This window comes from Emydura macquarii, unplaced genomic scaffold (assembly GCF_026122565.2).
Source record: "Emydura macquarii macquarii isolate MOO-44397 ecotype Brisbane River unplaced genomic scaffold, CSIRO-AGI_Emac_v2 contig_312, whole genome shotgun sequence".
Taxonomy (NCBI): Eukaryota; Metazoa; Chordata; order Testudines; family Chelidae; genus Emydura; species Emydura macquarii.
The window spans coordinates 7,974,573-7,994,441 of record NW_027130449.1 but is presented as its reverse complement, the minus strand read 5'-3'; the positions used below and the strand labels follow the sequence as shown (position 1 = coordinate 7,994,441).

Below are 19,869 nucleotides of genomic sequence, written 5' to 3'. Positions count from 1 at the left end.
AAGGTTTGGTTTAGTTAAGCATCCAGATGTCTGGGAGCCTGATTCTGATATTTTGGTGGGGTTAATAGGAAGTAACTCCATTGAAGTCACTGGGGTTAGGTCCCAAGGCAGCTCTGAATCCTTACCAGAAGCTTCTCTGATCCTTTTATATCTGCAAAACTGTGCTTCTGATTTCATGAGGCCAGTTTGACACCTAAAACGTAGGTCAGCCTAGCTATGTCACTCAGCACTGTGAAAAATGTCATGCCCTGAGCACCATAGTTAGGGCTACCCAACTCGCAGTGTAAATGTGGCTAGGGCAATGGAAGGACTCTTCTGTTGAACTAGCTACCACCTCTCACAGAGGTGAATTAACAAGAACCCTTTCCATCAGTGTAGGAAGCATCCATGCCTGCAGCTCTGCTGGTGTAGTGTAGAATGCCCTGAGGGTGGGGTTCCTTGGGTGATTTCACCATCTGCTGTTTCCAGTTTGCTAGGAGAAGAGCCTCTTTTGTGTGGTCTTGGCTCCTCTGCCACCATGCCCAGCTGGAACTGGAGGCAGTTGCTGCAAAAATTAATCCAAATGTTAACGTAACTTCTTTTGGCAATTCAAAAGCCAGGCTGAGTTGGAGTTCTGGGTGACAGTTGCTAGGGCTCCCTCCTGTTTTTGTCCAGGCTTGTTTGCCAGTTGCTGCTGTGTGTATATGTTTGTTGCAGATATACACAGGGTGTGTGCTGCTTCTGCCAATTGGTTCTACAAAGCTTTTTGAGCAGGAGACAAGGCTCTAGAACAATGTTGTGTACACTGACTTTGGAGGGTGCGTGTACTTGCTACTTATGTATTTGTGTGTACCTTGGTTGGTGTGTGGTGTTTTCATTATTTATACTGAACCCTAGTCAAGGCTCAGGACCCTATTATACAAGGCATTGTAAAGTCAGGTGACAAAAAAGACAGTCCTATCCCCAAAGAGCTTTTACAGCTAAACATTTTAAAAGTTGGGGGGTGGAGGGAGAGTATGTGTGGACATGAGATGGTATGAGGATGCATTAGACCTGCAGCCATGCTGAGGGAGCATCAACGTGACAGTATCAAAAACTGGTGTTGGGACCATGTCCCCATGTGTGTGTGTTCATAGAGTGAGTTTTATTATGAACCCTGATACAACCACTGAGCACATGGTGTAGAGAGTAGTTCTGAATTACCAGGAGAAATGGTAATGGTAACGTGACCTGTATGTACATGTTCATCAGTGTATAACTGGGTGGGTGGGGCAGGTGTGCTGTGAAATGCACATAGCCACATGCTCTTCGGGGGGGTGAAAAATCATTACCTGAGGTGCATAAGCACAATACTAAGCAGACATGCGTACTTTCCTGTGCACCTGTCAGGGGTGCAGTGGAGTTTCTGAATGTCATGTATGTGCATCCTGCACACTGATGGTCGTGTGTGTGTGTGTGTGTGTGTGTGGGTTGTGACCAAAATATCTGTGTCTGTGTGCAGACTCTTAGACACTGACAGTTATGAGTATGGTGTATCTGTGGGTTCGTGCTGTATATTGGTGAACTTGGTATGTGTGTGTACTCAGACTGTCTGGTGTATTTTAGTGCCTTGTTGTATGTGTGTATAATGCATAATGGTGTGTGAGTTCTGTAGATTGTATATCAATGTCCTATAGTCTGTGTGTACTGTACAATAATGTCTGTGTGAGGGTGTTGTAGATTGTTTACCAGTGCCCCATACTCTGTGTGTATTATACAGTGGTGCCCTGTGTGTATGTACATTGTTTGCTGTATATCTGTGTGACGGTGTGTTTGTGTGAGAGAGAGAGAGAGAGAGAACACCTACAGGGAGTGATGTTTCTAGCCCTGGGCAAATTAAATTTGACCTGATTCTACAGTACTTTCCCCTGTCCCCCTGCTAGGATTGCTTGTGTTTGCCTAACTTACCAAGGTTAGTGCATTATGGCCAGTTGTACTCATCCATTCCCGGGCTGGCCAGCTAATACAATCCAGATTGATTTACTGTAGTAAAGTAGGCCAAAAAGGAAAACTGCAGTAATTGTGAACTGAGAAGCTGTCCCTGCTGGTCAGGAAACCTCGAATGATGAATGGGGCTGTATGAAGTCATCCTGCTCATCCAATCAGGTGGTATGTCTCAGAAAGGCAGGGCCCTCTGCAGATACAGCTGCCTTTCGACATGAGCTGGTACAAATTTACCTCAGAGGATGATTTTTCAGTGTCAGAGCTGTGTGTGTGAACCAAAGAGTTCCCAGTTTAGGCCCCAAAATTTTCTGAGTGTTATTGTGAGGTGAGTGTTTTCAGTGGACTGTGGGTAACCACACTTTCTTCCTACACCCGGATTTCTCTTTAAGAACATCTCAGGTTTATCCTTGCACCTACATCTGTCTCCGCTGCACCTGTCTGGCTTTTCCCCTGAACTCTTACCTTTCTTTTTAGAAGCTGGCTTTTTCCTCTCTGCATTCCTCCTTCTTAGCACCCATTAGATGTAACTTTGTACCCATTTGCTGTCCAGCATCCATCTGCTTTTCTCCTACCTCCACATTTCTATAGTGCATAGTGGGAGGTTCCTGCGGTTGCTTTCCCTTCTCATAGAGTGAGAGAAGGGAAGCAGCATGTCGTCTTGTCCAGGAGGAAGGCAGTTTGCTTACGTGATGCCTAAAGAAGCTCAGAATGCAGAGGAAGATGGGAGGATGCTCTCTTCCTCAGCAGCATGCTAGACCTATGGATGGCATGGGGGTAGCTGGTGAATGAATAATTTCTCCTGCTGAAATAGCGTGCCTGACTCCAGCCAAGAGTCTAAATCAGGATCTTGTCAGGAGAGCTTACAGGGGCAGAGAAGTCAGCCTCTGAGGTAGCTTTCTCCTCTTCCTCCCCATCCGGGGTAGCTGGGAAGGCCTGGGGATTACTTCTTGACTGATTTTCCTTTTATTCTCATCTGCCTGTCAAATTGTTTGTCTCTTCCTCCTCATCTTTGACTTTCCCTTTGTTTCCCCCCCCTTCCTGAATGGTCTTGTTTACTGATAGGCCAAGCAGAAAACATGGAGGCGTCTGATATGGCGACAGCAAAGGTAGGATGGAAATGCTGCCGGCCTCCTTGTGCGTAAGTGGCTTCGCTTGGCAAACTTTTCTTTTTTCATTTGTCCTTTTCTTTCTTCCTTCCCCACTTCCACCATTCTGAGGGCTGTGTTAGTGCCAGGGGACGCTAGGCACAGGAGCCAAGTTCCACGAGTAAGTTACTTTTAAACACCTTCAGCCTTTATATGCCATTTTCCTTTGAGGTCTGATGTAACTTCTTCCTGCTCTAAAGAGTTTTTGCTGTAGGCCGTTATGGGGATTTTTTTGGGGGAGGGAAGAGTTAAGCAATTGGTCTCTTGGCTGATGACCTCTGTTGCACTTGGTTGCATTCCTCTGCCCCTCACAGATTAGCTGGGACAGTTTGGAAGCTGGATAAGGCAGCGTGGCTGTATGTAGTATATCAAGAGAGACACTAGAGTGTGCATTAAAGGTCGGATTCCCACTCTAGGGGAAACTAGATTGCAAATCAGAAATGGCTTTCAGCAATTTATTGCTACAAGAGGATGGGGGAAGGGAAGTGATCTAGTGAGCTGAGGTTATAGATGCACTCACTCATTTGTGCAGGGTTCCTGCATCCCCTCAGCACATTGCCTGTGGTCTTTGCTCTTGCCAGTTTATAGGTGTGATTTTCCCACGGGCTTGAAGATTGGAAAGCGGTGTCAAATGACAGGATAGACCAGAGTGAGTTTGCAGGGGAGAAATGGGCCAGGAAGTGTGCACCATGCACTGTGTCAACAGTGTCCAGAGGGGGATTTGCATACATATTTGGCCATGGCACTGTTATGTATTTCGGCGCCAGTGCCCATGGCAGCAGCTGTATCAATCTGCCACTATTGTGACTTGATTAGACAGGAGAGTAGGATTGATATATGGTGACCATAATGTCACTGCATAATGTCTGTAGCCATATCACTTTGTGCTGTGATCTCAGCAGCTCCTGGAAGCTTCAAACTGAGTAAATATTTTCCTTTGACTAAGTTCCCTCTTTCAGCTGAAGTTAGTATTATCCACCACCTTTCTCAAATGGCTGTTAAGTGTTGTTGCTTGCTGTTAAACAGCTACAGTGTTTTTCCCCAGAGGTGGCTGCATTTCACTGCTGTTTCTGTGTTTGTAGAATGTTTATAAATTCTGTGATGTTCTTCTGGATGGAAGATGCTATATAAACTTAAGATTTTCCCCCTTACTATATTTGCCTCCTGGTTGTTCATCATTGCTCAGCCTCATTTACATCCAGCTTACATAGAATTGATATTGTCTGTCTTTATTATCTGAAAAATAATTGCCATCAAGAATGCTGGAAGCCAGAGACTATGGGCCAGTTCCTGAATCAGTGACACTGGTGTAAATGTGGAGTAGCCCTACTGACTCACCTAGGGCTGGTCAGAAATTTCTGAAAGAAAAATTGCTTCATTGAAAAAATGGTCTTTTTTCAAAAACCATAAAAAATTGTGAAAAAAACTGTTTGTTTTTGTGACTTTTTAATCAAAAATATTATTGACACCTTTATTGTAATGCTTACTGGAGTTATTTTTATTTACTGGAAACCCAGTAACATTTTTGTGTACATTTCTAAAAACAGGTCATTTGCAAACCCTGCAAAACAGAAACAATTTCAATTTATTCATGGTTGGTTTGTTTGTTTGTTTGAACCAGTACTAACTTTGGTGCAGATGCTCTAGATTTACACAGATATAAATAACATCAGGGTTTGTTCTAATGCTGTTTATATTAAAGTAATATATCCTAGGTGGTGGTAAGTTTTCTGATCTTATATATGTCCTTTTATCCCGTTTTAGCACTCTGTCCCATATTATGCCTTGTTTGGAGCCTTCAGAGGGATGAAACTTACATTCTTTAAGTCCCTACACTGCGTTTTAAAAGCTGAAGCAGAAAGTCTCAGAGCCTGGGTCTACCGACCTGGGTTCATGCTATGGTGCTGAAACAACAGTTCAGATTTTTTCAGAGGGGTAGCCGTGTTAGTCTGTATACAGCAAAAACGAGAGTCCTGTAGCACTTTAAAGACTAACACATTTAATTTCTGCAAGCATAAGCTTTGGTTTTGAGGCCAGGCATGGGGGTGGACTTCCGACCCCAAGCTCCAGACCAAAGCACAACATCTATACTGCTGTTTATAGCAATGTAGTGTGAGCCCAAGTCGTAGACCTGGAGTCTGAGTCTTATTGCTGGGGTTTTAAAATGCAGTATAGATGTACCTTTGAATTCCTTCAGGGTAAAAGTCCAGCTGCTTAGCTCTGGAATAACAGAGAATTCCTGGAAAAAGGCTTGGTTATTCTCCTAGCCCAAACACTGAGGTCACCAATGGAATATAACAACAGGATGTTAATTACCACCACAGATACTTTCCATAGTGTTTGCACTGTTGTCTCTTTTTTGCTGCTTATGGTGTGTCAAGAACTGATATTCCCCTGATGTATCAAAGAGCAACCCCAAATTCACTGCTTCATATCCCCATAGATTTGGGGCTTCCATGTTTTGGCCAGTGCTCCTGGGTAGGGTTATGTGACCTTCCCGTGCCTAGGGTAGCCAACTGATAATGCCAAGTTCAGGGCAGGCTGCAAATGGAGAGCAGATTCTCCCAGCACTGGTGGGTGGCACTGAAGCCAGACTTCCCAACCAGCCACAAACTGCACTTCTGAATCCACACAGAAGCCAGTATACGAATGCACAGAGCCCCCTTTACTGCATTTCAGCCTCTGGCTCCCAGTCAGCCACTAGGTCCAGTAAAGAGACCAGTTATTTAAACTCTATGCTCTTTACTAAAAAGGTTCCCTCTGACCCCAAAGGGTCAGCCACAATACCAGTTCAATATAAGTTTGGATCTTACCTAAAATATCACGCTGCCAGCCAATCCTTTAGTAACTAAAACTGAAGGTTTATTGTAAAAAGAAAGAAATAAACCATAAGAGAAATGTTAAAGGGTCAAAGCAAATCAGATACATACAAATGACTGAAAGTCCATATACATCAAGTTTCTGGGAGAATTGTGGAGTTGCAGGCTTGTACAGTTCCTCTGGCATACATCCAATACCTGGATGGGTCTTAGTCCTTCGGTTCAGTTGCAAAATGAATTGATCCAGAGGTATGTATGTGTCTGTAGCTGAACAGGAACAAAGACAAAATGGTTTCCCAGGCCACCGCCTTATAAATATATATATATATATATATATATATATATATATATATATATCCATCCCCTGGCCTTGGCCATGCTGTTTGTGGAATTTCATAGGAACCAAAATGGAGTCCAGAGTCACATAGGCAAGTACTCCAGAGTCACATGAGAAAGTCCTGGTGCCTCATCAGGCATATCTCCGGCTTCTCCCCCTTGCACGTGGGGATGTCTCAATGGGCCATTAAGCAGGCTATTGTCCTGCAGCCATCCTATCTGGGGTGTTGCCCAGGCAGCATCATTTGAAATACAGATATCTCAAATATATCTATAACTTCCATTTCACATATTACACATGAACATAAGTATTATCATCTAATTTAGCATATTATAACCTTTCTAACAGTACCTGACATGGCATATCTCTCATGAATTATTATGATTTTGACACACTGATGTTAACCAATATGACAAATGCCCCCCCCCGAATCTACCCAGCATGACAGGTTAGTCTTAATCATAGGGTGGTTGGCTTGCATCCTGATTTTGAGGCTTGTGGGATTGTCATTGGAGTCTGCTGAGAATTGTTTTGGGCCTGTGCACATATTAGGACCCCGTGATTGTTTCATCATGTGATGCTATTGACATGATTGGAGATTTTTTGAAGCCCAAGTTAGACAAACACCTGTCAGGGATACTCTAGGAGAGTCTATGTATATTTGGTCCCTCAATGCAGGGGGCTGGACTAGATGACTTCTCGAGAGCCTTTCTAGCCCTACATTTCTATGATTCTTTGATGGTCATTCAGAGGACCTCATGACTTTCATAGAATCATAAAAATGCAAGGGCAGAGTAATGAAAGAGGTGCCAGGGCTCAAGCAATGATTTTACATTCATGACTGATGCAGCAAGCTCAGAGGTCATGGGGCTGTGAACTGCCAAACCTCAAGGTGCCGGGGCACAGCCCTACCACAAATTAATAACTCTGGAAGAGACCTTGAGAGGTCGTCTAGTCCAGCCCTCTGCACTGAGGCAGGACCAAATAAACCTAGCCCATCCCTGACGGGTTTGTCCAACCAGTTCTTAAAAACCTCCAATAATGGGGATTTCACCTCCCTTGGAAGCCTATTCCAGAACTTAACTACCCTTACAGTTAGTTAGAAAGCTTTTCCTAATATTTAACCTAAATCTCTATTGCTGCAGTAATTGTCCTTCCTTAAGTGGATGTGGAGAACAATTGATCATTGGCCTGTTAAAAACAGCTCAACATATCTGAAGACTGTTAACAGGCCCCCCTCATTCTTCTTTTCTCAAGATTAAACATGCCCCATTTTTTTTAACCTGTCTTAATAGGTCAGGTTTTCTAAACCTTTTATCGTTGTTACTCTCCTCTGGACTCTCTCCAGTTTATCCACATCTTTCTTAAACAGTGGCACCCAGAACTGGACACAGTACTCCAGCTAAAGCCTCACCGATCCTGAGTGTGACAGTTACCTCCCATGTCTTATATATGACACATGCTAATAAACCCTAAATGATATTTAGCCTTTTTTGCATCACATCGTTGACTCGTATTCAATTTGTGATCCACTATAACCCCCAGATTATTTTCAACAGCTCTACCACCTAGCAAGCTAGTCCCCATTTTATAGTTGTGCGTTTGATTTTTCCTTCCTAAGTGAAGTACTTTGCAATTGTCTGTATTGAATTTCATCTTGTTGATTTCAGACCATTTCTCCAATTTATAAAGATAGTTTTAATTCTAATCTTGTCCTCCAAAGTACTTGCAATCCTTCTCAGCTTGATGTCATGTGCTGATTTTGTAAATGTACTCGACACTCCTTTATCCATGTCATAAATGAAAATATTGAACAATGCAGGACTCCACTAGATATTCCCTCCCAGTTTGACAGTGAACCACTGATAACTACTCTTTGAATAGTCTTTCAACCAATTGTGCTCTTATAGTAATTTCATCTAGATCACATTTCCCTTGTTTGTTTATGAGAATGTCATGTAGGTCTGTGTCAAAAGCTTTACTAAAATCAAGATATATCTACTGCTTCTCCCATATCCACTAGGCCAGTAATCTTTTCAAAAAAGGACTTTACAGCATGGTGTTTCAGTACAAGTTTGTCCTGTTATAACTGGCACCCCTTCATAATCTGTGCCCACTTCTGAAGGAGAACAAGGGGGCGGGAAGTAATTCATCCAGCAGAGAACCAAGAAAATAAGCTCCAGTGTGAGGCCAGGAGATGGTGAGTGGGGAGGGAATCAAATCCCAGGTAAAAGAGACCAGTGATAAAGGAGAACCCAAGTCTGAGAGCTGCCTTTTGGTCCCCTTTACTACAGAGTTTTCATTCTCTATGCTGCAAGTATTCAGTGGGAATATCTTGGAAGAAACTAGGGGGAGGAGGAGTTAATTAAACACCTGATACACTTGTTCCATCTGGCAGAAGATGTGTTTTCCTCTGTTATGCACTGTAATTAGAATGATGAATGATGCCAGAAAAGATGCCCATTTACTGTATCTCAGCGCTTTGGATTACAGATTGTTTATTTCCTTGCCTTTTATTAGCCGGCAGCTGCTCAGACTGGGATTGCAGGGGGGTGACTAATACGGTGTGTCAGGGATTTGAATTGAATTTAAACCTTGAATTGAACCAAGGAGTGGGAAAAAATGCAGTTAAAATATATTTGTTAAAAATCCATTATTTTATCAAACCAAATCCAACTGCAACAGAGAGTAAAGTTATTATCAAAAGGGATTTTAATTTCCCTGGTTGCTTCTGTACTAACAACTTCCATCCAGGATTGGAAAGATAAATGCTGAGATGCTATAAGGAGAAGCTCATGTCTTAGGACCTAACCATAAGTGCAATGTTGAAGAGGACCTGGGACTATTTCATCCTTGTCTCTCACTTTGTACAGATATTTACCCCTGTGCAAAGTGTGTGTAAAACACTACCCAATATGAACAGTCACATTTTGTAATCACGTCACACCAGATGTAGGGCAAGAATGAATTAGCTCCTCTGTCATTGAAAGCATTCCAGCCTAGTTTTGCAGACTAAAGAGGACTTGATAGTTTGCAGATGAGGTTCAGAAAAGCATCCAGTCTTCTCTGGGTGGCTTCTCCTCAGCCTTTCTAAGGTTTGGAAAAATTATGCAGTTTTTTTGCTTTTGTTATTTTTTTTTAAATGTTCGTGTGTGGCTTCAGTTCCCAGTTCTGGCTGGGAGGAAAAGATCAAAATTCCATGAGAGAGGCTGCATTCATGGGATTTTCACTGGACTAGAAGCTCTCATTACAGACATTAACAAATTTACCCTCACATCACCCAGTGAGGTAGGGGGAGATATGATCTCTGTGTTGCAGATGGGGAAATGAGGCACAGAGAGATAAAGTGGTTTGCCCAGTATCACAAAGGAAGCCTGTGTCAGAACCTGGAATTGAATCTGGATATCTTGGGTTCCAGTCCTGCTTCTAAATCACAAAACTATTCTTCCTTCGTGGTTGCTCATTTCATGGGGATGGTATTCAGAGTACAGTAGGTACATAATCTCATTGGAATCCATCTCACATGAAATGGACTGTGTGCTTAGCTTCTACCAGCTCCATGGAGGCAGTTGCAATTGCTGTGCCTAGTCCATTACTCACCCCCCCATGCACTTTTATGTTGTCATATTTAATATTTTATACCCCTTCCTTTCTGCTGGTGTGTGCCTGGGCACAGGGGGAGCAGAGGAGAGGCCTTACCCTAGCAGCATTAACTGACACGGATGGGCAAGGCAGTGGAAGTGCAGAGCTGAGACTGTAACTAACAGTGACAGTGGGGATCACCTGATGGGAACCTACTGTAGCTGATTGGCCATCTGCAGCCCCCTGACCAAGACTCCCTTAACAAGGATGCCAGAATGCAAATCCCAGCTGAATTCTCACTGAGGGGAAGTCGGTTCTGCCGGAGTTTGCTGCTTATACTTGCCCCTCAGCTTTTCTCACTCTTGATAATTTCCTGCTCACCGCAGTGTTCTTATAAAACAGCACGTGGCTGCGTGCTCAGTCTCCCCCTGCCTGTGCTATGATTTCCAAACGTGTGATTCTGCAGCACTGGTCTGTCCCAGATTCACCAGACTTGCAGGTCTCCTGACCCATTTTACAGCATTGCAGTTTGCCACTCTCCATGACTACCTGCAGGCCACAGCCTCAAAGCATCCCAGGGAGGGTGAAGCAGTTTAGAAACTGAGATGGGCCTAAGCTGTGGATCTAATGAGCAGAGTGTGTGTGTGGGGGGATTGTATGTGAGGTTATGTAGGGTGGGAATTATGATTTCCTCACTCTTTACTGTTTGTGGTGATGTGAGGAAATATGCTTTGAGAAACCATAGTACTAAATTAATGAAGCTGTTTCCCAACCATGAGATTCATTCCGGAACTAAATCCTTCTAAAGTTTGGAGATATTTGGATGAAAGGGTTTGGTCCAGGTCCAGCCCTGCTCAGTATTGCATCTGACCCTATAGGGGTGCTGTGTCCCCATAGCTTCCACTAAAGTCAATGGGAGCTGAGGCTCCTCAATACCATAAAGTATCAGGCCCTATATTGGTTGCTTTAATCAAAAGCAGGTACCAACATGTTTGACAGACGATGCAGAAAGAGTGCTGCTTCTGTCACAGATATCGGCAAACCAATTTGGATAAAGCTAGCATTGAACTAAGTTTTCCCCTCTGCCTCAACCAACCTTTTTTGTGGTTTGAACTTTTTTTCCTGGCAGTCATAATTCATTTCCTCCTCCCTATGGTTTCTGGCTGGGCATAAAATGACCAAAACAATGCAAGAGAGATTGTCTCAGCCTGACTTGAAGTAGGGAACTTGTTCTCCTGATTGTGTAGACCCAAAAGGATAGTTCAGAAAAAGTTTGGGTAAATCGCCCAATTCCTGGGTGCTCATCTGAACAGCCAGGAAACTGATCATTTGAGGTTTAGTCTTCTCTTCACTTAAGAGAGATGAAGGCTTCCAGTACTAGCCATCTCTACAGACAGGCTATCAAATTAGCTCAATCATTGTTCTCTTCCACTAACATATCACTTATGTTTTTAATATAGTTAACAACACTTTCAGGGAGGGCTTTGAACATCAGCACTGAGACCTTGAACTGGGCCTTTTTCAGTGGGGAGCAAGAGGAATATTGCAGTGATGTTTCCACAGATAAACTTGTGTTACTAAGCAGATGGGTAGTTACATTTACACTAGTTTGGGGCTTTTCAGGGTGCATGGCTTCCTTCTTACATATGAATTGCAAGTATCAAACATGGAGGTCACAAATTTGGGGGCTATCATGGCTAGATATCTGCACTGCAGCTGGGAGCAAGCCTCCCACCTGGAATTGACAGCCTTGTGGTAGTGGGACTTGGATTAAGTTAATTCACTTCTCTGAGACGTGGTAGCTAGGTTGACAAAATAATTCTTCTGTAGACCTAATTGCATCTGTAGTGTGGGTTAGATTACCTAACTACATGTCACAGGCTGTGCAATTTTTCACAGCCCTGAGCAATATAGTTAGGTCAATCTGACTTTTCCGTGAAGACCAGGCACCAGGCCTCAGAGTAATGCAGGAGGAGTTGCTGATGGTGATTCAGTAGCTGCCATTCTTCCCTCCAAGTCAGGACTGAGCCAAGACTCAAGCATGGTGTTAAGGAGAGCTGTGTTGCAGGAGGCACTGACCTTCTGGTGGGATGTAGGGCTGAAGTCCTGACTTATATAAGTTGGAGTAGGAGAGTGGAAGGGGAGAAAGAATACCGGGTTCTTTTTGTTGTTATGAAAGATCCCATGTGCGTTCCAGATCAGGCTGCTCCAGTTTCACCTCCGCTCATGACTTCCTGCCTTCCTGAAAATTTCCCCTTCAGTTTCAGCGAGACACAGGCTGTCCCTTCACTGCCTGCTGTTGCAACTAAAACCGTTACCCGGCTGTTACATGGGAGCGGCGGGCCAGCTGACTCAGTCCTGGGGATGGAGTTTGGGCTGTAAAGGGCTAGGGGGCCGATGGCGCTGAACCAAAATGCCAGGGTGGAGGCAGCGCTCCGCGTAGTTATGGGACCCCCGAATCTGAATTGTCCTGGCTGGCTTTTCCTTGGATCCTGGGCTAAACCAAAACCCTGGATCTGAACAACCTTGAACTTTTGCTGAAATGCTCGTGGGCTCTCTGCGGTCCGGGCCCCACCCTCTTCAGCGCTAGGGGGTGCCCGCAGGAGAAGGGGCGAAGGCTGCTTTACAGGCCCTCTCATCGCCGACCCCTGCCCGCTGGGCTTCTCCCCGGGCTGTGCGGAGCAGCTGGAGCCTGGAGTGCCCGGGGCGGCCCTTGCTCGGCCGTGCGCTCCCCCTTCCCTGCCGCTCCCAGGGCAAGCAGCCCGCTGGGGCTTTCGGGGGCGGCGGGGCACGGAGCTTGGCCCGCCTGCCTTAGGGGAGCGGACGGGGCTGGATTGCCCCCTGCCCGTCTCCTCCGGGGCTGCCGGCCGCGCCAGGGCATGTTTTCCAGCCCGCTGCCCTGCCGGCGCCGCACATGCTCAGCAGAGATTCGTCGCCAGTCGCCGGGAGCTTGTGTTAGCGGGGCGCGCAGCCGGGGTTCCGCTGGGCAGGGCAGGACGCGGCTGCCTCCCAGCCCCTGCCGCAAGGGCGCCGTGCATGGGACGCTGCGCTGGCCGGGGGGCCGCCTCCTGTCCCGGCTGCTCCACTATGTCCTGGGACCTCTGGAGCCGGCAGCGGGCGGACAAGGAGACGGGCACCGGGTTGTCGTGACTGTACTGATGAAAGGGTTCAAGCTGTCCTGGTAAGCAGAGGAAAAAAAAAAGGGGGGGGGGGGAAGCAGCAGTGACACCCTTCTCCTCCTCCAGTCCAGCTCTCTGCACACCGCATCCCTGGGGCGAGCGAGCCCGGGCACTGCCAGCCGCCGGGGGAAAGATGTACTCGAATAAGTTGGTTCCCGTCTCCAAGGCGAGGCTCTTTATTTATCGCTGCCGCCTTAGCAAGGGGGCCTCGGCTCGGGGAAGGGCGCTGCAGGGTGCCGAGCCAGACTGCAGCTGGGCTGGAGCCACCAGCGGCGGGCGTAGGCTAATGTAAAGATTTCCATAGCGAGCCTGGGCATCTCTGCATCAGGACTGTGATGCAGTGGTACTTCCTCTGGTCTGCCTGCCGCTTCTCCTCCGCCACCGCACCTCCCTCTCTCCCCAGTCCTCAGTATGTTTGTGCCTGACTATCTGTCTACCTTCCTATAGAAGTGAGTAGCTGTCCAGAGTTAGATCTGAATCCTGTGTCGGTAGAACAGTCTCTACTGAACTTGTTCTTGAAAGAACTGGTCTTGGGGTACACCTTGCTGGCATGTTGTTTCCCTGACGGTGTTTCAGAGTTGGCAGCCTAGGGACCAGCAGCTGCATGGCAGGTACAGAGGCCCTCACTATTGCTGCTGTTTTGTTAACAGTCCCCCGACATTCTTAGAGGAAACTCTTTAATTTTCAGGGTTTGATAGCTTTGCTGTAAAAGAAAATGCACTGTTGGAGGAAATTTGGCCAGCGAGGGGTGTGTGTGTGTGGGTGTGTGTGTGTGGCCAAGTTGAATATATATAATTAAAATCAAATCCACTCCACTGGTGCAAAATATACATTCGATTGTAAATTATTGAGATGCAAAACCAAAAAAAAAAAAAAAAGTGTAATCAGAACTTTATCGAATGGGGATGGTTCCATCCTTTTCACTGCAACGTAACTTTGTAACTTAAAATTAAATTTGTCCATGACATTATTTCACAGTGTGCTGAACTAACTTCTTTTTAAAATCCTGTTTTCTGTTGTTTAAAATGGGAATAAGAAGAATAAAATTAGTCCCCTACATTATGGTGGTGCTATGAGGGTTGCTTTGTTAATGTGTATAAAATGTTTTAAGATCCTTACATGGAAGGTGCTTGAGAAGGGCAAAGTTATTATTTTTATTTTATTTCTTTTGTTATATGGAAAAAAGCACTTGAACATGTAGCATAAGGAAAACACCTTGCTGTGGAACCCATGGATGGACTAGTGCCAGAGATGACTTAATAGGTCTATTTCATCTCTAATTTTTGTAGTTCTGTGTTTATGTGCAAACACAGATACAGCCTGTGATATGTACGTGCATATGCATATATATATATATATGATATAATACATATAAATGGCAAATTTATTAATATCTGCGAATCCTACATGATTTTCTCTACTTTTTGAAAAAAACTTTTCACCAATGTACACTGCCTTATGTGTCATTGGCTGAGTTGATGAGTTGCATAATGGCTTAGCGGTACCACCCAACAAGCAACATATGTGTTATAAGTTCTGTAAGCATGTGTATCTAGTAATACAGAACCCCATTATGTTAGCCGCTGCACTGCTCCCATGACCAATGCTGGACATTTTTTTTAATCAATAGTGTAACTACACTTGACACACATTCAGTATATCTAATATTCATAAAGACTGAAACAGCAGCGGTCATATTGGGTTGTAATCTTGTCAGATTTCAAAAGCTCAGCAGAGTTTGGTAGGATTAGCACTGAGCAGGGGACTTCAGTTGATTACCTAGGGTCCTAGCTATTGAAAGAAGTGATGTTGGTGTTTCAGTAGGTGTCACTCTTCCCTCTGGTTTAGAACTAAATTAGTGTCCCAGCATGATGCAAGGGGGCACCATGGTATTGTAGATGCAGGCTTTCTTTTGAGAAGCATAACTCAGGACCTGAGTGCTTGGGTTCATTAAAGATTCTGTGGCATTTTCAGAGGAATAGTGTGTTAGCCCTAAGTGTGCTGGCTAAATTCCAGTTTGTTCTGTATCTCTGCGTTTCCTCCTTCATAGTTCCAGTAGGAGAACTTGTTCTGCATTTCTCCCTATTAAAGATATATATAAAATATCACTTTCCTCCCCAGAGATGACTGCTTTTCAGTGGCGGGCAAGAGATCCCTTATAGCATGTACAATTTTGTAAAAACATTTGGGATGTTGTAGGCTGTTGCTCTGTCTTCACTTACTCCACTGTACTTACGGTGTTTGTGTCTCGGAAATGTGAACAGTCGGTTTTATTTGCCGGGTGTGCTGAAATTCCTAGGCACAGAGGGTATATTAGGGATGATGTTTCAGGGCCTTTTTTTCCTAGTCACATGTAGTTGCCATTAATGGCATTATGTGCATGCCTCAAGAGGAGACTTGATGGAAGGCTGAAACGCAGATGTCTCTTGTGCCTAGGCGTTTGTCAGACCCATGCAGGTTACATTAATGTGTAAGTTGTGTAGTCTCAAATTTTCATAACAAAAAGTCTTTATAGGAGGGGTTATATCACTTGCTTATGGAAGAACCGCAGTTTTGGATTGGCAGTATTTGAAACTATACCATCAAGCAGGCTAATGCAACTTTCAGTCTTATCTGCCTAAAAGTCACTGATTGCAGCTCCAGGGGAGAACAGTAAGGTTACTGTAGATTTCCTCATGGAGCAATTTTCTGAATGGCACTTGATTTCTTTCTGCAGTAGAAAGAGTTACAGCACAGGGACATACTGCTGTCAGCAGCTCTTTCTGACTGTGGACTCACCGTTTTCCATTTGTAGGACAAGCCTTTGCTTCACAGGATCATGCTACTTTATTTCAACATCATGTTCTGAGGTAAGGTTATCATGTCACATTGCACCGACAAGATAGTGTGATGTCAGATCACCATACTGTGGGCTCCACATCCTAATGTGGTGGTGAAATGCAATCATGTCTCAGTGTAATCATGTTGCAACACAACATTGTCACCATGGGACACAATATAACAATGCCATAATTCAATGCCATAAATATTTCAATGAAACTTCATACATTTGCATTAAGTGATCATGTTCCAGTACAGCATTATATCATGGTGTCATTGTGCAAGGTTGTCACGTTACATTACAACACAATACTAGAGCATTTTGATGCTATCATGTCAGAAAACATTATAATGACATCACAACACAGCCTCATAACATGATAATGCAAGGTCATCATTTAACGATGCAACAGCATAATGTGGTATCTTCATGTTGTAATGCAGTATCACAATGCCATGGTGCATTATTGCCATATCAATTCAAGATCATCATGTCAATACTAATGTCATAATTTCATAGGATATCATCTTATGACATAACATGCTCATATTGTAATGCATGTCACCATGTCAAACAATATCATTATGTCATGACACATTGAATTAATTTGCATTCTGTAGAAGTGCAACATCATAAAGCATCATTATGGCATCATGTCATGGATTTTTAATGACACTAAACAGGCAGCACCCTGGTTTTATATTCCACAGAAAAGTCAGCAACTCTAGCAACACAGTGCTTCCCTGACACCAAAGAGATGTTGGTTCAAAATGCACTTAAAGGGAGAAGCACCACCTATGGAATCACCAGCAGCGCTCTTTGCAGCATCCTGGGTTGATTGGTTGGTTGGTTGCTTTTTTTTTTTTTTTTTAAATCTCTCAGATGCAAAAATAGAGACAGGTGGCAACTGTACCAGCTTTCTTTCAATGGCGTACAGAGGTCATCTGTTGGGCTTAGATCTTCCCTCCTCTTTTCCCTTTCCCATAAATAGGATGCTAATAATAGGTGATCGGTTTGGTTTCCGTCTTTCACCACTCCCTTTGATTTCCTAGTATTAGATTATTGATTATAATGTTTCTAGAGCCTGTGGAGAAAATGAGTGTCAAAGAGTTGACCTGAAAACCTATAAATCTCTAATTTTCTTTTCACTGTCCCTCTGTATGTGTGAGCAAGAAACAAATGATGTTTCAACCCCCTAATAGCCTGCAGAAAAAGGTGTATTTTACAGTTGTGGGGGTGAGGAAGAGCTAGAGAACTCGGTATGGTTATAGAACATCAAAACTAAAATTAGAAGCTGTAGCTGTTTGATCTCAGGGAGCAGTGGGATTAACTTTCAGCAGTTTCAGTTATGTACATTATAAGGATACTCACTTCAGAATTTGTTTGTATCCATGCCATGCTTATGAAAGCTGCCCTCTCCCTTGATTTTCATTGTCTCATAATCATCATTGTGTAAGATGGGGAGTGGAACCTAAGAAGCCCATAAGCCATATGTGACTGAAAGATCTAGCCATATATCCTCTTTGAAGTTCGATATAATTGAGCAGCAAGAGAAAGTCAGGGGAGACAAATTCTGTTCTCAATTAATACAAGTGAAAATCTGGATTTACCCTACAATCACTGAGAGTTTAATTTAACTGTGTGTGTATCTGGGATTCTCCCCATTTGCCCCCGATTACATAGGTTTGCAATGTAGTCCTTAATAATTTCCAATTCTGTATAGATACTTTAGAGGTTTCAGAGCTACACTATGCCATGGAAATGTACTTTGTTTTATTGCATATGGGAATAAAAATTGAATGAATCAAATGAATTTTTTGCCTTTTTTTTTTTTTAAAGGAAGCAGCCTAGCTAAGTAGTTCAAGTGAAGTTACATAATGTACTGTAGTGTTTGACCTTCACGTTAAAAGTTAACACATTACACTTTTTATGTTCTTTTCTGTATATTCAGTAACCCCCTTTATCTGCAGCTTCCCTTCTCTATGCTTTATTTGAAAGAAAACATTGATGATGCTAACCCTCCATTGAAGACTGGTCAAATAAGCCCTGTATATGTGCAAGTTACAAACATGACTCTGTTAAATTTTCGAAATGTGAGCTTTCAAATTGAGTGTTTTTAAATTCTGTGATTTAACCTTGGGAATCAAAACTTTTGAATCTTGCTCTTGATGGTATTGTAGGAAGAGAGGGTATAACGTATCTTGCAGCATGTCAAATGTTTCTCCTTTTGGCCAGAACTTGCACAAAATACCTTTTGATTCCATTGACTGGATCTTTGTCTATAAAGGGAACACTACTTGTTTCCTTTCATTAGGAACATAACTTGATGAAATTCTTCCCAAAATCTTCTGATGCATTTCTGACCTGTGTCGTGTAAATATAGTAGGTACACATGACAATAAGGTCAGATTAACAGCAAGTGTTGTGCTAGTTTCTCAGTACTTTGTGGGAGTGGGAAATAATAATGATAGTATTTCTTAGTATTTCTATAGCTCATTTTCATCTCTTCACCTCAAAGCCCTTTACGAGGGTGGATGAGCATCATTACCTCCATTTTACAGAAGGGGAAACTGTTGTAAAGAGGGGCTAAAGGCCTGATCCAAAACCCATTGTAAGTCAATATAAAGACTTGCATTGGAGCTGGGCTTTGAATCAGACCCTTAAGGGTATTATGGACCTGGGCTTGTGGGCTCAGTGTTTCCATGTCTGTGGTTGAGCGTTGACATTGCATTGTAAATCTGGGCTTACAACTGCTGAATCCGGTTTCACTGCCATGTTAATATGTCCATACTGCACTATGCACTTCTGACCTGGGTCTGTGGCTTGAGCCGTGTCCACACTGCAAAATGACAGGGCTTGGATCTGAGTCACAGTGTTACTCGGGCTCTGAACCACTCCACTAGCAGGGTTCTAGGACCGGATCCCTGAATGCTTGCTGACTCAAATCTGTGTGTGGTTGGAGGGGGGCTTGGATCCAAACCTTGGTGTGCCATGTAGACATACCCTAAGCTACTTGCCCATGGCCACACACACAGTGAGTCAGTGGTTGAGCTGAGACTAGAGCCCAGGCCTAGGAATAGAACCTGTGCACTGGACCTCTCACGACCACATTCTGAGTTAATACCATTGGTGGCACCCTGCTAAGTACTGATAAAATGACTATCATAGGAAAACTTATTTGCAATGAATGTGGACTGTTTGGAGATGGCCTGAGCTAATGATGGTGCAGGCCTGGGGCTGATATTTGGGTTGCTCTGGCCTGAGACAGTTTTGGTGGAAACCCTGCAAAAACCATGAGGGTTTTTCTTTTTGTTTTTTGTTTGGCTCGATTGTCACCTGCAGTCAGTTTAACACCCCCCCCCGGCCCAATATTTTCCTTTCTTTTTTGGAGGGGGAGGTGGAGGGTGGTGCTCATTCAAACCTAACACACAAAAGGAATGTGGTTAGAGCTGAGTGACATTTTTTGGCTGAAATTTTTTTTGTAGAGGGTGGGGGGAGCTAAAAGAGCAGGTTAGGTGACACCAAAACATTTTGTGAATTCATGTCAGTTTTGTGGAATTGTTTGTTTAAAAACAAACACACAAAAATTCTAAGAATGTCAAACAAATAGTTTTGATTTTTGGTTCAAAATGACTTCATTTCAAAATGTCCTTCAATTTGATTTAAATATTTAAAAAAACATTAAATGCTTGTACTTGAACAAAATGTTTCATTTGATCTGAAAAAAAATATATTTACTTTTCAATTTGCTAAATATTTGGAAAAAATTTCCTTTTGCGTTCTACCCAAAACAATGGTTCTTTTGTTTTTTGGCATTGCCAGCAAACCAAAAATCCATTATTCAGCTGGCTGTATATGTGGATCCCTGTGAAACCAAAGAGACAGAAAAGCTGTCTCAAACACCTGCAAATTGATGGTACTGAGCTTTGCAAAGCTCTGCTTGCAACATCCCTGTATCTCTGCTTTCATGTCTGTGTTTGGGCTAAAGATTACTTGGGCTAAATGAATCCTGATCACTTGTGGC

At 43.6% G+C, this 19,869-nt stretch overlaps 1 protein-coding gene across 7 annotated transcripts in view; it reads left to right on the top strand.

Annotated features, from left to right (window-relative positions):
• GRAMD1B (GRAM domain containing 1B) overlaps positions 1-19,869 on the top strand; it is a 237,929-nt gene that overhangs the window by 148,187 nt on the left and 69,873 nt on the right. Inside the window, exon 1 of one of the 7 annotated variants that reach the window (XM_067564446.1) lies at positions 11,705-13,026. The exons of 5 other annotated variants lie outside the window; for them this stretch is intronic. In XM_067564446.1, coding sequence (XP_067420547.1) covers positions 12,725-13,026 — 302 coding nt within the window. In that variant the 5' untranslated portion in view covers positions 11,705-12,724. Of the gene's footprint in view, positions 1-11,704; positions 13,027-13,351; positions 13,474-19,869 lie in introns of those variants that run through there. One more of the 7 variants, XM_067564482.1, reaches the window with a different exon arrangement.